The 17,792-nt window shown below is 42.6% G+C and overlaps 1 protein-coding gene across 2 annotated transcripts in view; it reads right to left on the bottom strand.

The window, feature by feature from the left end:
- The window catches only part of CUL4 (cullin4), a 40,981-nt gene extending 24,681 nt beyond the window's left edge, over positions 1-16,300 (bottom strand). For both annotated transcript variants that reach the window (XR_015688969.1, XM_087668633.1), the window contains exon 1: positions 15,612-16,300. Coding sequence is in view for 1 of the 2 variants with exons in the window: in XM_087668633.1 (XP_087524759.1) it covers positions 15,612-15,924 (313 nt within the window). In the remaining variant the exon portion in view is untranslated. The remainder of the gene's footprint in view (positions 1-15,611) is intronic.
- Positions 16,301-17,792: the final 1,492 nt, after the last annotated feature.

Below are 17,792 nucleotides of genomic sequence, written 5' to 3'. Positions count from 1 at the left end.
TCTCTCTCTCTCTCTCTCTCACATTGCCATTGCCTAACATTGAACCTTCGTTGCGCATCAACAACCGCACTACATTGACATCACTGCATCCACTTCTGACATGATATCAGACATCCATGTTATGTCCTGGAGTACTATTTTCCGCTTTTGCAAGACTGCCAATTGGTGCTGATTTTCCACACTACTATGCTTAGTTTTCAGCCTCTACGACACTTGTTTGCTACAAATCGTCAAGTTTCCACACTGTATTGCCTATGTTTTCAGATCAGTTGTTTGTGTTTGTACTTCTCGCATTATTTTATTCATCACATGCTACATTTAATGCTCCTATTATCCAGGTAACCGTGAAACATTTCATCCTTGAAACATTGTATTTCACCCCAAAACGTTTCACCTTTGGGCAAGTCCCAAGCGAAACGCCAAGTGAAACAATTAAATAATACATATGAGATGGATTTCTATATAAACAATAAGTTACAACTTACACATTTATACCATGTGAATCCTTTGACATCAACAAATGTTATGTATCCGATACATAGAGAATCCAAAAAACTCAAAAAACACCCAAAAAAAAACCATTTAAAAATCATGTTTGGGTTAGCCATTTCACTCAGGGCGTTTCATATTTCAATGAAACGTTTCAAGAGTTTCAAGCACTTCGTGTTTCAATGCCAGCGAAACATGTTTTGCAGTTACCGTGCTACTATCTATATTTTGTTGTACAACTGCTGCATTTTGTGCATTTAATGTTGTTAGCTTGCCTTATTTTGTTAGTCTGTCATCTCCAGGTTGTGAACCCTAGTCAAAGTCTGACAAGGACGTTTGGAGCTATGACTGTCTATTTCTAGTCAGTTTTGGGGTGTGTGTCAGTTGAGCTGCCTTGCCAGATGGTTTCTAGCCCCCAAGGTGACTGCGATTTTTTTCGATTGCCCGAGTGCCATGTCATCATTTCTAACTACACATTAAATGCAGTCAGATTGAATTTAATACAATAAGTCAATCAGTTTTTGTGTTTTTCTGCTATATATAGTAGGCACAATCAATGAGTTAATCGTTCACTTTTTTCTCTTCCAAATTCTCTGTTAGGTGGCTGCAGTCTTCTCCATCTCAGCCATGGACAGCAAGCTGCACACTCTCCATCTCTGTCACCGGTGAAGGTGTTGTCGTCATTATTCAACCTGATCTAGTGCCCTCAATGACGCTTGGACTGCATGTAGGGACTAATCAATCCTCATTGTATTCAACCTTCTTCCTTGTTCAAGGCAGATCAATCTTCTCGTCCTGCTTTCTCTTCTTCTCTCCTTTTCTCTCCGTATTCATTATTCTCTTCCGTTGCACACTCTCACATGGTATCATCGCCTACATGAGGACACGGAGTTTCCAGCCAAAGAAGAGACCATGCTGTTGCTGAAAACTCGAATTTCAGTCTACTGTTCGCTGCTGTAAATGCAATTTTTTTGCGCTTTAGAGGTGACGTTCGACAACAACGGGACATGATAACTCTCTTCTTGCAAGTATTGCTGATTTTCCCTCTGTTCAGGCTCTCCAGCAAAACGCAGCAGTCTTTGTGTGCTTGCAGGTTATACAAAGACGTTTGATCCTGGTTTACAGCTTTGATGATTCGGACAAGGAGGTTTCTCTTCACTCCTCTAAATAGCTTGTGATTATAGAAGGTCACCAAGCCCTTTATACAATCTCATCATTCGGAGCAGCCTTCTCCTTCTCCTCCCCCCTCTCTCCATGTTTCCCATAGAGCTTGTTCTACTTGCTTTAAATTGCCTAATATGTCACCACCAGTCCACATGCTCATTCTCCCTTCTTTACCCAAAGAGGACCAGCTAGATGGTTCCAACCATTCACTTTGGTCCAGTGAGGTGGAATGCAAACTTGATACCTTCAATCTTTGGAAGCTTGTTATCCTTCCTATACCCCATCCCGTGGAGGATTCCCATGAGGGAACAACCATGGATCGTGCAATCCTATGGTATCTACTCAACTCTTGAACCTGATCCTTCCTTTTCACGAGCTTACAAGATTTTTTCGTAGTTCATGTTTGCAGGTTCAAGAGGCAAGTGTGGAAGAAGCTTGTGTCTTTGTACCAACAAAATACATTTTCCCACAAGATTTTTCTTAAGAAGAAACTTCAAATGCTCAGTGTTGATGTCTCTCCTTCCATGAAGGATCGCATCAACAAGTTGGAGGACATGAGGGATGAGCTTGAGCTAAATTACGATTAGCTTTAATTAAACCATCTGAGTCAACTAGGTGCTTGAGCCATTGAGGCTTGATTTGGGGCTACAATAGCCCACTTTTGTAGTGATTTGGTAGCCATTTTTGGCTAGTTTGAAGCAAAATAGCTTGGCTTTGGATACTTGGAAAGAGATCTTAGTATATGGTTTTGACATACGCAAGCAAAGGTATTGCCTAAGCATAAGAGCTGCTTGTTTCTTGGAAGCAAAGGGTCTGTTTGGATCTACCAAGGGGCTTTCTTAAGCTTGGGCTCTACTTATTTCACAGTAGGGGGTCACCTTGTGTTTGTAACAAAGGAGAGAGAGAGAGAGAGAGAGAGAGTGTGTGTGTGTGTGTGTGTGTCTCTTATCGTGATAGCTTTGGCCACAGCACAAGACATCTTGGCTATGACTCTCTTTATGAGTTGACATGTCGGTAGATGGTTTAGTGCCTTCCTTGCCTGAAGCTATCTCGAGATATCTATAAAGCATGACAACTCGAGAAGTAGCACTGTACCGCCTTTCCTCAACATTCCACACATAAAGCCGAGGCACCTCTTAGATTGATTCATGTTGATCTTTGTGGGCCAACATCCACTGCTGCCTTGAATAGCGCACTACACTTCTTTTTTATAGTGGATGATCATTCCAGATACATGTGGGTGTACTTTCTCAAGCATAAGTCCAACGCATTTACCTATTTCTCTGCTTGGGTGCTGTTGCTTCACAACCAAACTGGTCCTCATGTAGGATGCATGAGGAGTGATACTGGTGGCGAGTTTACCTTCCACGAGTTTTTTGAGTTTCTACAAGAGCATGGCATCTCTAACCAATTTAACTCTACCAACTCCCCCCTCAGAATGAAGTTGTAGAGCATAGGAATTGGACCATCATGAGCATGGCACACTCTATGATGTTCGTAGCAGACCTCCCTGAGCGCCTTTGGGTCAAGGCTATTAACACTTTGGTGTACATCCTCTAGCTATGACTATCCCTCAAAGGACTCCCTACAAGGAATTTTTGGCTCTCGGCCTATCATTTCCCACTTTAGAATATTCAAGAGTTGTGCATACACATACTCACCCTTAATGACAAAATAGGAAAGCTCACTCCTCGTGCTGATCTCTTGATTTTTGTTGGATACTCCTTCAAACCAAAAGCCTATCGTTTTTTCAATCCTCGAACAAGCAAGGTGATCGTTAAGAGAGATGCAGGTTTTAATGAGAGATATATTGTGCAATCTTCTAAGCTAGACTCTGCACTATTTCCTGAGATTATTCCATTGGAGATCATGGCTTCTAAGTCAGGTCTATTGTGCAATCTTCTACGCTAGACTCTGCGCTGTTTCCTGAGATTATTCCGTTGGAGATCATGTCTTCTAGCTTAGGTCTATTGCCTGCTCCTGACCTTCCTGTAAATTCTTCAACTCTCAAGTTCCCCTCCACAAGACACATTACCTCACTGGTACCAACAAACCATGCAACATTCAAGGATCCTATCATTGGATTCCACTCCAATAGCCAATTGCCTTCTACTATCTTCACCCTTAGCTTCAGGCTCCTTATTCGACATCATCAAGCCTTTGCATTTGGAGCTTCCCATAACTGGAATCATCATCTCCACATAGGCATCAGCTCGCGCTCTCTCTCTCCAAGCGCCATCAGCATCTATATTTGGTCGCCTCTAGAGACCTCCTCCACATCTTGCCTCACCTTCCCCAACTAGGCATCGGCATCTTCCTGACGAGCGTCATCTCCACACCTGGCATCAATTTCTACAACCCTACGTACATGCATTTTTGGATTGACATGCCTTCACAAGCTGTATTTACCCTCCTGGTGGCTACCCCTTCATCTAGCAACCTCCATCTCATCACGCATCCGCTCACATAAGCCTTAAGCATCTGCATTTGCAACCCTGGCCCACCCCCTAGCATCCAAGGACTACACTTCGCTCCCTCAACAGCTAGTGATCATCTTCTTCATCCCTACCAACATCAAAGGATTGCGCTTCGCTACCTCGACAATTGTCCTTCACCTTCAATGATTACTTCCATAGCCTTAAGCATCTGCATTTCCAACCCTGGCCCACCCCCAGCATCCAAGGACTACACTTCGCTCCCTCAATAGCTAGTGATCATCTTCTTCATCCTTACTAGCATCAGAAGACTGCACTTCGCTACATCGACAATTGTCCTTCACCTTCAAGTGATTACTTCCATAGCCCATTGCTCGAAGGACTGCATTTCGCTCCCTTCACTATGTAGATTCCCATAGGTGCTGCCACCTAATTAAAACAGTACAAAGCAATCATCTTCTGAGCTTCAGCTCCACTGTATCAAATTTTCTTCATATAGTATGATTTAATGCATCATCTTGTGCTTCTAAGTTTCTCCTCTCTCAGTTTTTGTCGTGCACACCGTGTTTCTCTCCACAAACCCTGCTATCCCTCTACATCGTCGCATATTTTGACATGATATCAAAGTATACCTACTATTCTGACATGGTATCGAAGCATAGGAGCTTAGAGAGCTGAAGATCATGTTCATTAGAGAAGGCAAAGACAAGTTGCAGGTTCGATATCATCTACTAATTTCCCCCTTCATTTCTATTGCATCATCGAGAGACAAAGATACCCTTCTCTTTCTCTCTCTTCCACCCTCCCTTTTACAGGTTGACACCTAGTGCTTTAACTTTTTCACAGGCACATGGACAGACCACTAGGTTCTCCTATTCCGACATCATCAAACCCCCCCACCAATGCTTGCCGACATGGACCTTTGCTCCCTATACCACCAAAGTATATGCGTCTATCCCCACGTACTCTTGTGCCGCCTCTCCCTTCTAGGCCACAAATTTATTTTGCACCGGCTTTCAAATTTTTATGCTCAAGGCAATACGACACATCCGATGTGCACTAAGTTCCTTTGAGCAAAAGGAGGACCACTTGGTACCTTGACCTCCTTGCAACCACCATAATACACTACGCAGGTTGCTTCTACTTCTTCTAGGGTTTCAGGACTACCACCTTGACAAACGCGCTTCTACAGTTCACTTCCCCAAGAGACGGTGGTTATTGGATACCATTTGCTCATCAGTCGGCTCCTTTGAGAGACAATGTTACTTCAACTCCGCAGTCTGCTCCATTGAGAGACAACAACTATCACTTATCCTTGGCACGAGCCTACCCTTTCCCCACCCTCGGCTACTCAAGTTCCAGAGGCCATCTCCGGGAGTTCTTCAATATCTTCGGCATCCCAAATACCTTCCTTGGCATGATCGGTGGCACTTTCTTCATCATCAAATGATTCAAAGTCTGTGATCCACGAGTGTTTAGATTCCCTCTCTCTCACAAAGGAGGATTCAGAGGGATAATCTTTCCACCCCCTCCAAGGAGCCTCCTACTTTGGCTTCAAAGGGGGCCCTTGCACCTCCACCCTCAGAGGGGATCCCTCCTCATACTAAAGTTATTTCTCCACCATTTACTATCTAAGGATGGTTGTCTTTTAGCAATCATTTCTCCTCTTAATACCCACAATCTTCAAGTACCACCTAGATCATGGCCTTAGAGATTCAATCGCAACTTGGTAATAACGAGGCCTTCAAATTCCTTCTAGCATAGAGTTACGAAGCTAGCGGCTTCTCTCTCAAGGTGGAGTCACATTCAATAGTTCATCTAGTTTACTATTCCTTACTACAAGTTACATTTCAAGTGGAAATCTTGAATCTCTGGTAATCTCTGCATCTTCTCCTTACCTCTCTTTGCTTCTCTTTCTTTATCCCTTTTTGGGCCTAAGCAGGGGTGTTGAGAAAGCACTTTTTCAGTTTTTTCACTTCACTTAGGCTTTCGTATTGACAATCCCAAAAAGGACTAGCAACCTCATTCTGGGCACTTTATCAATGGGCATCCACACAATAGTGCGCCACCCTAGACAACTAAGGTCTATAAATAGACTGCCCCTCCATTCATTCACCACCTCCACCCACACTCTTCGTGACTCTTCTTCCGTCATCACACGCCCTTTTCTTCTTCCTCCAGCCCTTCCACTACCCTCACACCCCTTATGGGGTCATTGTTGCCCGTGGTTCGTGGCTGCCTTCTACCATCTTCACCCTCTGATTCAAGCACCCTATTCCACATCATCAAGGCTTTTGTTTGAAGCTTCCCACACCTAGCGTCATCATCTCCACACAAGCGTCAGCTCTCTCTCTCGTCAAGCACCATTAGCATTTGCATTTGGTACCCTGGAGACCTCCTCCACATCTAGTGTTATCTTCCCCAACAAGGCGTCAACATTTTCTTGATTGGCATCACCTCCACACCTAGCATCGGTTCCTTCAACCCCAGGTACTTGCGTTTTTGGATTGACACGCCTTCACATACTGCATTTATCCTCCTAGTAGTTGCCCCTTCACGTGGCGACCTCCATCTCATTAGGTGTCAACTCACACAGGCCTTAGGCATCTATGTTTGCAACCTTGGGCCACCTCCTGGCGTTTGAGGACTACACTTCGCTTCCTCAACAACTAGTAATCATCTTCTTCATCCCTAACAGCATCAAAAAATTGTGCTTTCAAAAAATTGTGCTTCGCTCCCTCAACAACTATCCTTCACCTTCCAGTGATTACTTCAATAGCCCATTGTCCGAAGGATTGTATTTAGCTACACGCTTGTCTTGTGCTACTCCACTTTTACTATTACACTGGCTCTCTCCTTTCCCTATAAAAAGAGCTCATTTTTTTTCATATTACATCAATTTTCTTCCCTGTTAACTATTGTATAACAACTGAAAATAGCCTAAAGTCGACCCCATCCATTTCATCATGATTCTCCACTCCACCATCAAATACCCCCATATTCCCTTTTCTTTCGCTGTTGTTTTATAGAATAGCTGTCACGAGGACGTGAAAATTTGATGCTTTGCTTATGTTTAATTAGCATTTGATTAAAGGATTAATCAAATGTGCAATTAAAGGATGCACATGTGTTGCACATGTGAGGTGCAAGCTACTTTTTCACAGTTGAAGGCCGAAGGACCCTGTGAAAAAGATGGGTGTCAAAGGTAAAAGTTGTAACAAGTTACACTTGTTAGATTCTAGGTGAATTTTGGTGTCAGTTTGCCCCTAGGACCATTAATTGGACATTAAGTGTCAGTGGTGACACTAGGGACTAGGCATTAATTAATGGATTAATTCATTACAGCAAGCCTGTAAATTCATTACAGCACCTCCTTCTCGAGCTCTTTCTTCGATTTTAGCAACAAGAAGCAAGCCCTATCCATGTACTACTGATCAACGATGGAGAAAGGCTGATTTCCCCTCTTTCTTCTCTCATACTGTAAAGAAATCAGTTCTTATCATTGCATAATAGATAATGCATGTGTGTTTGTACATCTTTGCATGATCTTGTGAGAGTGAGAATTACTTCTCCTCACTCTCAAATTGATTGTAACTGAATCTTCCCTAAGGGACTTGGGTTGAACAGAAATACATTCCTGAAAAAGGGGGAGGGGGGGGAGGGCATCTTCAACCCTCAATCTTGTCTCCATTACTTTTACATTTTCATGGCTGTAATTTTGTGAGTAATTTTCATTTTCAGCTTTAAGTGTTCATTCTCTTTTATATTAAATCTCGAAAACAAGCGAATATCGTAATTGTTAAGCATACTACGTTGTTTGGGGCGTTTACAGCCAACAGGGTGTCTCCTGTCCAAGAATGTTATGATAAAGTGTGTATTTCATTTTATGTGCATTTATTTATTGTTGTAATTAAGTGCTTAATCAGGTTAAACCACCCTATTCCGAGAAGGAAGGCTGGTTTCAATAGCAAATCTGTAAATTTATTACAGTCCTTTCTCCTCAAGCTCTTTTTCCATTTCAAGAACATGAACCAAGCCATATCAATGTATTGTTAATCAACAAAATGGAAGAAGGCTGATTTTTCCTCTTTCTACTCACATCTTGTATAGAAATCTCTTGTTTTTGTTGCATAGTAAGTGATGCATGTGTATGTATGTACATTTTTTAATGATCTTGTGAGAGTGAAAACTACTTCTCCTCACTCTCTAGTTGATTGTAACTGAGCTCTTTCCTAAAGGACTTGGGTTCAGCAAAAATAAATTCCTTTGCCGTGTGTGGATTTTGGTTGTGGAAGGGGTGTTGTATGCAACTATCTAAAACTTGATATATGAATTCTGTTTTCCGAGCGTATCTTTGAGTTATCCTTTGCAATGTTCTTGTTTTTTCTCCTTTCTTGTAATCTCTCTTTCTTCTCTCTTGTGTTGTGCAACCTAACAGAACAATCTTCTACGCTTCCATTGCTACACCCACTTCTCATATTTTCACCCTCATCCAAACATATTCAACGGAAGGATCACATATCAGTTGTCATGCTTTTGTCACTACACTCTCTTCACATTCGTTCCTATCTCCATGATTTTAAATTGCATACTTCAACTGTTGAACTCTTGGTGTCAAGTCATTTACCAAGCTACCTCTCTCTCTTATAACCCTTTTTCTCATTTATTATCTTTGCATCTCATCTAAATGGCTCCTCCCTGCTACAACACTAATGATAAGATTAAGAGACCTAACTATCTCGCTTGGAGTGATGTTATGAAAGCTTGGTTTGTGCAAAAGCACGTGGCATGTTGTTTCATCATCATCATGATCTTTAGATTCAAACTTTAACTCAAGCCTAATGGCAAAGGCTGCACTACGCCTTTCAGCTTTCTAGTCCTAATGATACTATCATCCCTCCTTGCTCTCTAGGTTCACTGTGCCAAAGAGGGAGTATGAGAGGGCAATAGTAATGGCACATCTAAGCCTCATCAATATGCAAGTGTAGCGGACCCTAAGTGAGGCTTTTTACAACATTAACTAAGACGGACACATTCAAATCCTTGAGCTAATTTGCCTTTCAAGTTCATGACGAGATGTTTGATAAAGAGCAATCTTTGCTCCTGGTCTATTCTCACACAAGGAGACACTTTGGCAACCTAGCCGTGTTAGTACTCGTGTGTCTTGTGTGGTCATCTCCTTCCTGTGAGTCTCAATCTAAGTCAGACGAGGACATTAGGAGCTCTATCATTGTATTTGTCTGTTATTTTATGTCCTTTAGATGGAGGGCACATTAATCATTTCTTTTTGTGCACTTTTGGGTATTTTTATACTGGTTTGACCACATTTAGGATTTTCCCTCTTGTTTGCCTATATATAAGCAGTCTACCCTTCCACTTTCATTATCCATCATTGATCCTTCATGATCAACCAGCCCTCCTCATTCTCTCATTCCCTTGCTACCATCTAGCATCCACACTGACGCGTAGAGCTGCATGTTGGGGCTAAGTGTTGAAACCTTGTACCTTCAGTCATTGCAGTCACATTGTTCCTTCTCTCTCCTCCATTCTCTCTTTGTCTCCTCTGTGTTCACTTTCCTCTTTTCGTTGCACTCTCACATGGTATCACAGCCACGCATGGGAGGGAAAGATCCTGAAAAAGAGTGTGTCGTCCGCGACAAAACTTGCGAGGCATCATCCCCACGTGCCACAGACTTTGCACTTGGAGTTAAACACAGCAAGGCGACCCATTTCCAACCCTTTTCTAGGGTGAGTTTACTAGGGCAGATTTGCATTTTGCTCCTAGGCTGCCTCTACCAGGCTAGGTGGCACCGTTACCACACACAGGCGGTGTCAAACAAACATCCGCCCATTCTATTGGTTGGGCAACACCAAAACAGACTTGCATTTTTTGCAAGCAACCCCCAACACACATGCTGCAAATTCAAGCCCTAAATTACCTACGTTTTGTGCAGGCAGCCCTTGTATCTCTACTTTTGTGCAAGCAATTCATCGGTCCTCCTGGGCAGCACATTTCCAAGCTGGGCGGCACCTGTTCTCTACTTTACTGCATTCTCATACTGGCTGGTCTTTGCTGACCAGGGTGACTTCTTTTTGGTACTAGGCAGCCTCCATAGCAAGCCAACATCAAGGCAAATTTGTGTTTACTACAAGGACTCGCTTTCCAAGCACTCTTGGTCCTTGACCAATCCCTGTATCGGCTGTGTTTACAAGTTGAAGACCTATTTTCCTTTGCATTTACTGCTCCCTTTCTCTATCCAACATTGTGTGTTCCCTTCGGTATCGGATACTCCCCATCTACCTTACCCTAGTCAGTCTTCTTCTATACCTTAGCCCGATGGACCTCGATCATCTTGAGGACACCTCTTACTAGTCACCTTTATTCCTATGGCAGCACCTTCTTTGTTTTCTTGCACGTACTTTATTGAAGAACATCTATGGCCAATGTGTCTGCTATGGGGGATCATGTGGTTTGGGATCATTCAGACGAAGCACCATCTTATTACTCTTTCCTGCCATATTCTTACGAGGCTTCTAGTCCCTGATTAGCATTGATGGCATCCCCTGATCAAGAGTCAATCCTACCCTCTCTCTCCACATTCGACAAGCTGGATAAGACAAACTACCCTCTATGGTCATGCCACGTGGAGTGTCTCCTCAACGACTGTGACCTTTGGGATTTTGTAACAGTGTCTATATCCCGACCTATCATGGATCCTCATGATGGTGTGACTGTGGATTCACTAGCTTTATGGGATTGATTGAATGCCAGAGTCCGCTCTTCTCTCCTTTTGAGTTGTACAAATTTCGTGCTCATGCATGTTTGATGTATCTGCACCACTACAAAAATTTGGAGGAGATTGGCATCTCTCTTCAGAATCTAGACATTTGGGCATCGCTTATCTCTTGAGTTGAAGATACGATAACTATTTGTCTCGCAGATTCCCCTACGATGAGGGATCACATCCACAAGATGAAGGAGATTCGGGATATACTTTCATTCCTTGGTACAAACATTTCTTCGGAGGACCTAGCTGTGACAATTCTCTCACATCACTGACATATGATGTGTTCTACACCAATCTTCTCACTTCTTGTAGCTAGAAGACACTCACTCAGGAGGAGCTAGTCCCATTGGTGCTTGAGCAAGATGCGCATCGCAATGAGAGATTCTTGTGGAGCCCATGCACATGACCATGCTTATGTGGTTTGATCTACAGGTACAAGACAAGCCAAGCAGAAGAAAGAGAAGAGAAAGACATTGGAGTCATTTTTTGACTTTGCTACAACTTTTGTGGGGAAGCATAGAGGATATCCCACGTGTCCTCATTGTGGGAAGACCTTGCACCCCAAGGAGAAGTGTTGGAGGATATATCCTCACCTTACTCCAAGAGCAAAGGATGAATCTACATCAAAGTCTTTGCCTACCTCTGCTTCGTCACACACTATTTACACTAAGTTAGTGTTTCTACACCTTTATCAGATGGAGGAGCCTTCTTTGATTGTCTCTTCTTCTAAACAACCTTGGCTCATTGCCAATGGTGCATGAAGTCCTCTCCATAGTTACCTGAAACGGGAAAGAGAACAAGAACGGAACCCCCTGGAACAAGGGGAACGTCCAAGTTCACGAAATGGGAACAGGGGGAACGGCACATGTCTTAGGTACCCCAAATATGCCCTACATGACCCAAGTTGCCCCAATTTGCCTCAATAGTCCCACAATGCTACAAATCACCCAAATTGCCTTAAATGCCCCAAAATTCCCCCAAAATTGCCCCAAATTGCTCTCAAAACTCCAAAAATAGCACAAAATTCCCAAATGCCCTAAATATCCCTCTAATTGCCCCAATACCCCTCAATGCTCCAAATTGACCCAAATGTCCCAAAATTGACTTGATTACCCCCATAGCTCCAAATTGCCCCAAATGCCCCAATTACCCTAGTTCCCCTTCAAATTAAACAATATAAATGGGTGATTACCTTAGAATTGAGGATAGAGCTGAAATTTGATTGTGATTTGCAAGAGTTGATAATGCATCAAAATTGAACTTTGAATGGACTCATGATTGGTTTGTGGCTTGTCTTGACACTTTGAATCTTCAACCCAAGAGATAGAGAAAGAGAGAGAGAGAGAGAGAGAGAGAGAGAGAGAGAGAGATTAGTGCATGCACATTAGGCAATGGAGATGGATGAACATGTGGTAGAAGAAGTGTGACACAAGCAAGAAGAAAAAATAGAAAAAATGTCAATTTTCGATCAATAGGCTTGGAACGGCCATTCCAAACAAGGAAGGGCACGAGGAACGGCAAGGAACAACAAGGAACCTTCTCTAGCCGTTTCACCTCCTCGGAGGGTTTGGAACGCGTTAGGCCGTTCCTACAAGCTCGAACGGGCATTTCATGTTTCTATGGTCCTATGACTCCTCGAGGTGATTTGTTATAGGTTCTCCATCCATCTAAGGGTATCATCATTGCCAATGACATTTCTTTAATGCCTATAAGTGGTATTGGCACCTTGCCTCTATTGTCTAATCGTCCATCAAGCTCTGTTTCAGAGGCCCTACATGTTCCTGACTTGGGCTTCCCTCTCCGCTCAATTTACGGCCTTCCTAGACTCCGGACCTGCGTTGTCTTCACTGAGCTGGCCGTCTTTGTTGGGGATTCTTCTATAGGAGCCACTTTTGTGACACATTGGCCGAAGAGGGGGCTATCTATGCTCCATTTCCCTTCCTTTGTGTAAGGCCCTCCAAGTCATCTTTCTACAGCCGCACCCATTCCCAATTGGGCACCATTTATCCAACATGTTCCATCCCATCCCCCACCATCTCCTCTGATGGTTCCCTCATACCTCCCATCCCTTTCAAAGGGGAACGATATTGGTGATGCAATAGCAGATTTCCTAGCCCTTTGTGTTTCGGAGCAGGCTTTCCAGGATCGTGAGGTGTTTCTTCAAGGTTTCCAATCTACTTTGGGCCTTTCTTTTATGCGACTATCCCTTTTCTTCGTCATCAAGCCACCATTCCCTGCTATTTAGCCCTTGGTCCTTGGTGTTTCTATGCAGCTTATGGCGCCTTCAATAGTTCGTCACTATCAACTCATAGCTAGGTTAGAGGCTTGGCTCACCCATCCCCGACTGGAGTCTTCTAGAGTGACCAATTCAAGGCCTCTTCATTTCCATCGCCTTTTGGTGGCCTTCCATTTGATCAATTGTTTATATGGAGAGAAAGTCTTGCTCCTTGGCTAGCTTTCTTCGTCAACGGACCACATCGGCATTGGCACTCCTCCTGCCACCCTCAAATTCGCATCTCCTTTGGGCTTCTACCACATCCAATATCTAAGAGGGGATATTAGTAGTCATATGTGTCTTGTGTAGTCATCTCTTGCCTATGAGCCTTTATCTAAGTCAGACAAGGACATTAGAAACTCCAACATAGTATTTATCTGTCATTTTAAGTGTTTTAGACACTTTAGATGGAGGACACATTAGTGCATTTCTTTTTGTGCAATTTTGGCTATTTTTTAGTGGTTTGACCACATTTAGGGTTCTCTCTCTTTTTCATCTATATATAGGCAGCCTGCCCTCCCACATTCATTATCCATCATTGATCCTTCATGATCAACTAGCCCTCCTCATTCTCTCATCCCCCTACTACCATCTAGCACCTACACTGGTGTGTAGAGCTACGTGTTGGAGCTCATTGTTGCAACCTTGTACCTTCCTTCTCTCTTCTACGTTCTCTCTGTCTCCTTCTCTCCATGTTCACTTTCCTCTTTCCGTTGCGTACTCTCATAAACCAAAGGCAGGAATCCATGGTTGTGACATACTTTCTACATAGCTCTATGTGATAAGCATCAAGATTCAACTATTTCTACTCTCTCTAGTCGAGGATTGGTACAATCTACATCAACATTTGTGCATTTCTAGGTTACCTTTGTGGTGACTTACCACTTGATGACCCCCAACTTGCATATCTATGGTCTGATGTTGTGTATCTTATTGTATTGATCTCCCATGATCTGAGAGAGGGTGTTAGCAATGAACTTATCCTAGGTGCCAGAGTGTTTGTCTTGGGTGTCAAAATGTCCAATTAGAGTGCATTTCAATTTTGAGTTTGGTGCATTAAATGTGTGGCTGACTAGTATTTTCAGCCACATTAAATGCTGGCCAACTAGTCATAATTGTTGTATTTTTATGCCTATTTATACACTACTTCCCTCCTCCACTTATTCATTCATTAGATACAAGCACACTTGCTTTTGTTGCAAAGAGGGAGACTATTGCACTCTATTGACTAACCTCACCGAGCCATACTATCGTACCCCTCTTAAGCATTGGTTTATGATTCGATCTGCTGAGTCTATTATCTTTGAGTTCGGTTGTGTTCTTATTGTTCTTTTCTATTCATTGTGTTTACAATGGATCTATTGTCATTATCTCTTTGCTTCCATTGCTCCACACTTTTTTAACATGATGTTTATGTAGGACTGAATTTATGATAATTTTAAGCTTTCCTCCAATTTTGGCATGCAAACAAGATACGTTTCACATAACCTCAATGGTCTACCTAGTCGACACAAACCTATTAACGTCTCTTTTTCACCTAAGCAATAGGGAAAAGAAAGTGAGCATAAGCCATGTGGCATGATAATCAATTTTGCACTATATGAGTCCTAACATCAAGAGGTCAAGAAAGAGTTTCCAATAACCTACCTTGTGAGTTAGATTTTGTGTCAACATTCCAACAAATTGGTTTACACAAATGGATCGCCATTTTATTGGGGAAAATCTTTTGTCCCGCAAAAAGAAGAGCTTGAATGTCATACATTTATAGCATTAAGACCTACGATATTTGAAAATCCATTATGACGTACCACAAGGTTCAGGTGCATCCATGGTAGTATCAGCATATGCTTCATTCACAAATGATGTTGTCTAGATCTAAAATAGCAATACCATTAGTCAACCTCGATCAAAAGAGGCAGTGATGCCAAGCAAGCATCTTTATCTTACTAATCTTCCACGTTTTCATGAGATTATAAATCCGTTGTTGATGATGGACTCGATTTTCCCTCCATTCATTAACCCAATGTAGGGCGTTTCTCATTCTTAGTCCAAATCTTAAGTAGTTCCTCACTTGCACAATGCATTACCAGCATATATACATGCAAACAAAGTCAAAGTGGAAAATGAGCCATCTTAGAAAAGATTACTCAGACTCCAATCAAACTTCCTCTAACAATCGCAATGGTGTTGGACAACACTTGCAAGTCCTTAGTAGGCTTGCAACTATGCTTCGTTCACAAACAGAAAAAATACATACAGAAACTGCTCTAGAAGTCCTAAAACCAATACGCAACTTTCTCAGGGCTGTAACCTTAAAGGCTCAAGGAAACTGCAGCACGATATTTACTTTTGAGTGTTGTAACACATTGATGCCAGTTTCATTTTGCGTCTATGGAAGCATAAGACAAGCAACATTTGAAGCTTGACTGTTTCGCATGCAGTTGTGCGAATGAGATGTACCTTTAAACGGCTTAATGACCAGTTTCTTTGTAGGTTGTGGCGGTGTTGCCTTTTTCCTAGAAAGATTCGCTGCTGTTCCAGACGCACCGTGGCCAGATCCTGAGAGTGCCTCGGGCTTCATGTCTATGAACATGTCATCCGCACCAGGTTCGGACGATGGGTCAAAGAGCTGCATGCCATTGGATCTCACATCCAAGCCATCTACGAGGGGTGTTGCCTGCTGTTGTTTGGGTTTTTTTATCATGGTGGGAGCTGCACTGCTACCTTCGTTGCTGCTGGGTCTCTTTGAGTGAGACATGAACCGATCATGCATTGCAGTCCGCCACGCTCCTGCTGCTGCACGGAGAAGAAACCCTAGGAGGTCCGTGCATCCCGACAGGCAATATAGTGTGTACGAGCACAGCTGTCAGGTGTGATTATTCTCGGCCTCCAGACCTGCGGGGAAGAAGTGCCGCGGAAACAGAGCAAAGAAAAGGCAAGCTGCTATGCAAGAACAACTGTGTAATAAGGCTACAAACGCGACGGAAAGAAAACAACTTCTGGGGCCCCCGACTTGCAGGCTATGGAGATGAGAGCTCCTCGAGCAGCTGCTCCAGAACACGCCCCTCCTGTCTCGTGTGTGATGAGCCTTGCTCGGCAGAAAGAAAGAAAAATAACTCAATTCGAAACAAAATGTGTTCACGAAAAACAAAAGCAGATTGGTAATTCTATTCTACTTCTAATAATAATCGAGGGTTCCCTTCCTTGGGCCTTAGTCCTATCCGGCTTTTCTCCAACAAGAATGGGGGCGACTTGGCCTTCACACTCACCGGGTGGACAACTCATAATGTTTATTAGTAAAAGACCATACGTTATCCACTACCTGCGCTTTGTAAGCCAGAAGTGTAAGAGCCTCATGATGACAAAGGACACACCTCAGGAAGAGTACTCCTCTTCTTCTTATGTACAAGGTTGTGGCGAGATAAGCTGTTTCTCATCACTGTAGGTGCGAAGTAGAAGTGCAAGTTCAATCATCAGTCAATGCAAGTGTTGTTCTCTTTTGATTATGGGTGGGTGGTTGAGCTAGAAGAAAATGTATTTAACAAACAACTTTCTCCTTTCTTTTAGGATCGGCAATATAAGGACAACACATTGACACCATTAACCCATCTAAACAAGTGCATAACCTACCGTATTTAGCCACTGTCATTTTCAAGTCTAATGTGTCATTATTTGACTTGATTATGTATAATGCTAAAGTATCATTGGTTGAATTGATGATAGAGGGGAACAAATAGGTTTTTGGTATGCCTTTTGGCAAGCATTTCCCTTGGTGTTACATAGAGGGATTTTGGACACTTCAAAATATATTTTGGAATATCATCGTCTAAAAGCAAGATAGAGGATAGAGAGAGGAGAGGTTGTTGTACCAAGCAAATAGATTAGTTGGAGGCTTACTACTAGTGCCTCAAACAGAGTTAAAGCCCTCATAGTGCATCGTAGCAAACACACAATGGCAAGTAGGCTACCACATGGTTTAATCGTCTCACTTTAGCATACATGTTGAGTCTTAAATTGCCTACAAAGAGCATAATGATCACCACAATTGCCCTTTAATTTAGGCAACAGACTTCATTGCCACATGGCAAGTGCCACCCAAGCCACATAGTTACAAAGCTATTAAGTACATGCCACCATGGAGCTTTGAGGGGGCCATGTCCAAAACAAATCTAGTTACAAAACATCGCTTGTATTGGAATGCAAAAATGATGTTGTAAATTTAGAGCCACTAAAAGTACCCGCATTTTGATAAGTGGATCTCAAGTATTTACTATCGATGCTCAATCAGTGTTCTTGGATTGTGAACCTATATGGAAAGGGCTACAATATATTTGTTGACTTTTTTGAAAGAGGCAAGTATACTTGAGAAACATGTACTTTTTGAAACTAAATGCTTTGTCTACAACAATGAACATTTTTAAAGACTCGTAGGATGAATTATTTGATTTGGTAAAACCATACAATGCTTTTTTAGGAGAACACTTTTTGTGAGAGCATAATCAATCAAACATCTAACTCAATTCCATCAGGGGGAACACTTGGTTGGACACCTATGTTCACATGGTGTGTTTGTGTAAGTCTACTCTTATCCACTCGAATGTTTGGTTGCTTCTCCTCCTTAGAGTATGGTCACAACGGAGG

Source organism: Lygodium microphyllum, chromosome 3 (genome assembly GCF_053477565.2).
Source record: "Lygodium microphyllum isolate KBCC chromosome 3, Lygodium_microphyllum_v1.1.10, whole genome shotgun sequence".
In the NCBI taxonomy this organism is placed as follows: Eukaryota; Viridiplantae; Streptophyta; class Polypodiopsida; order Schizaeales; family Lygodiaceae; genus Lygodium; species Lygodium microphyllum.
The sequence above is the reverse complement of the archived record's forward strand: the minus strand, read 5'-3'. Positions and strand labels throughout refer to the sequence as shown.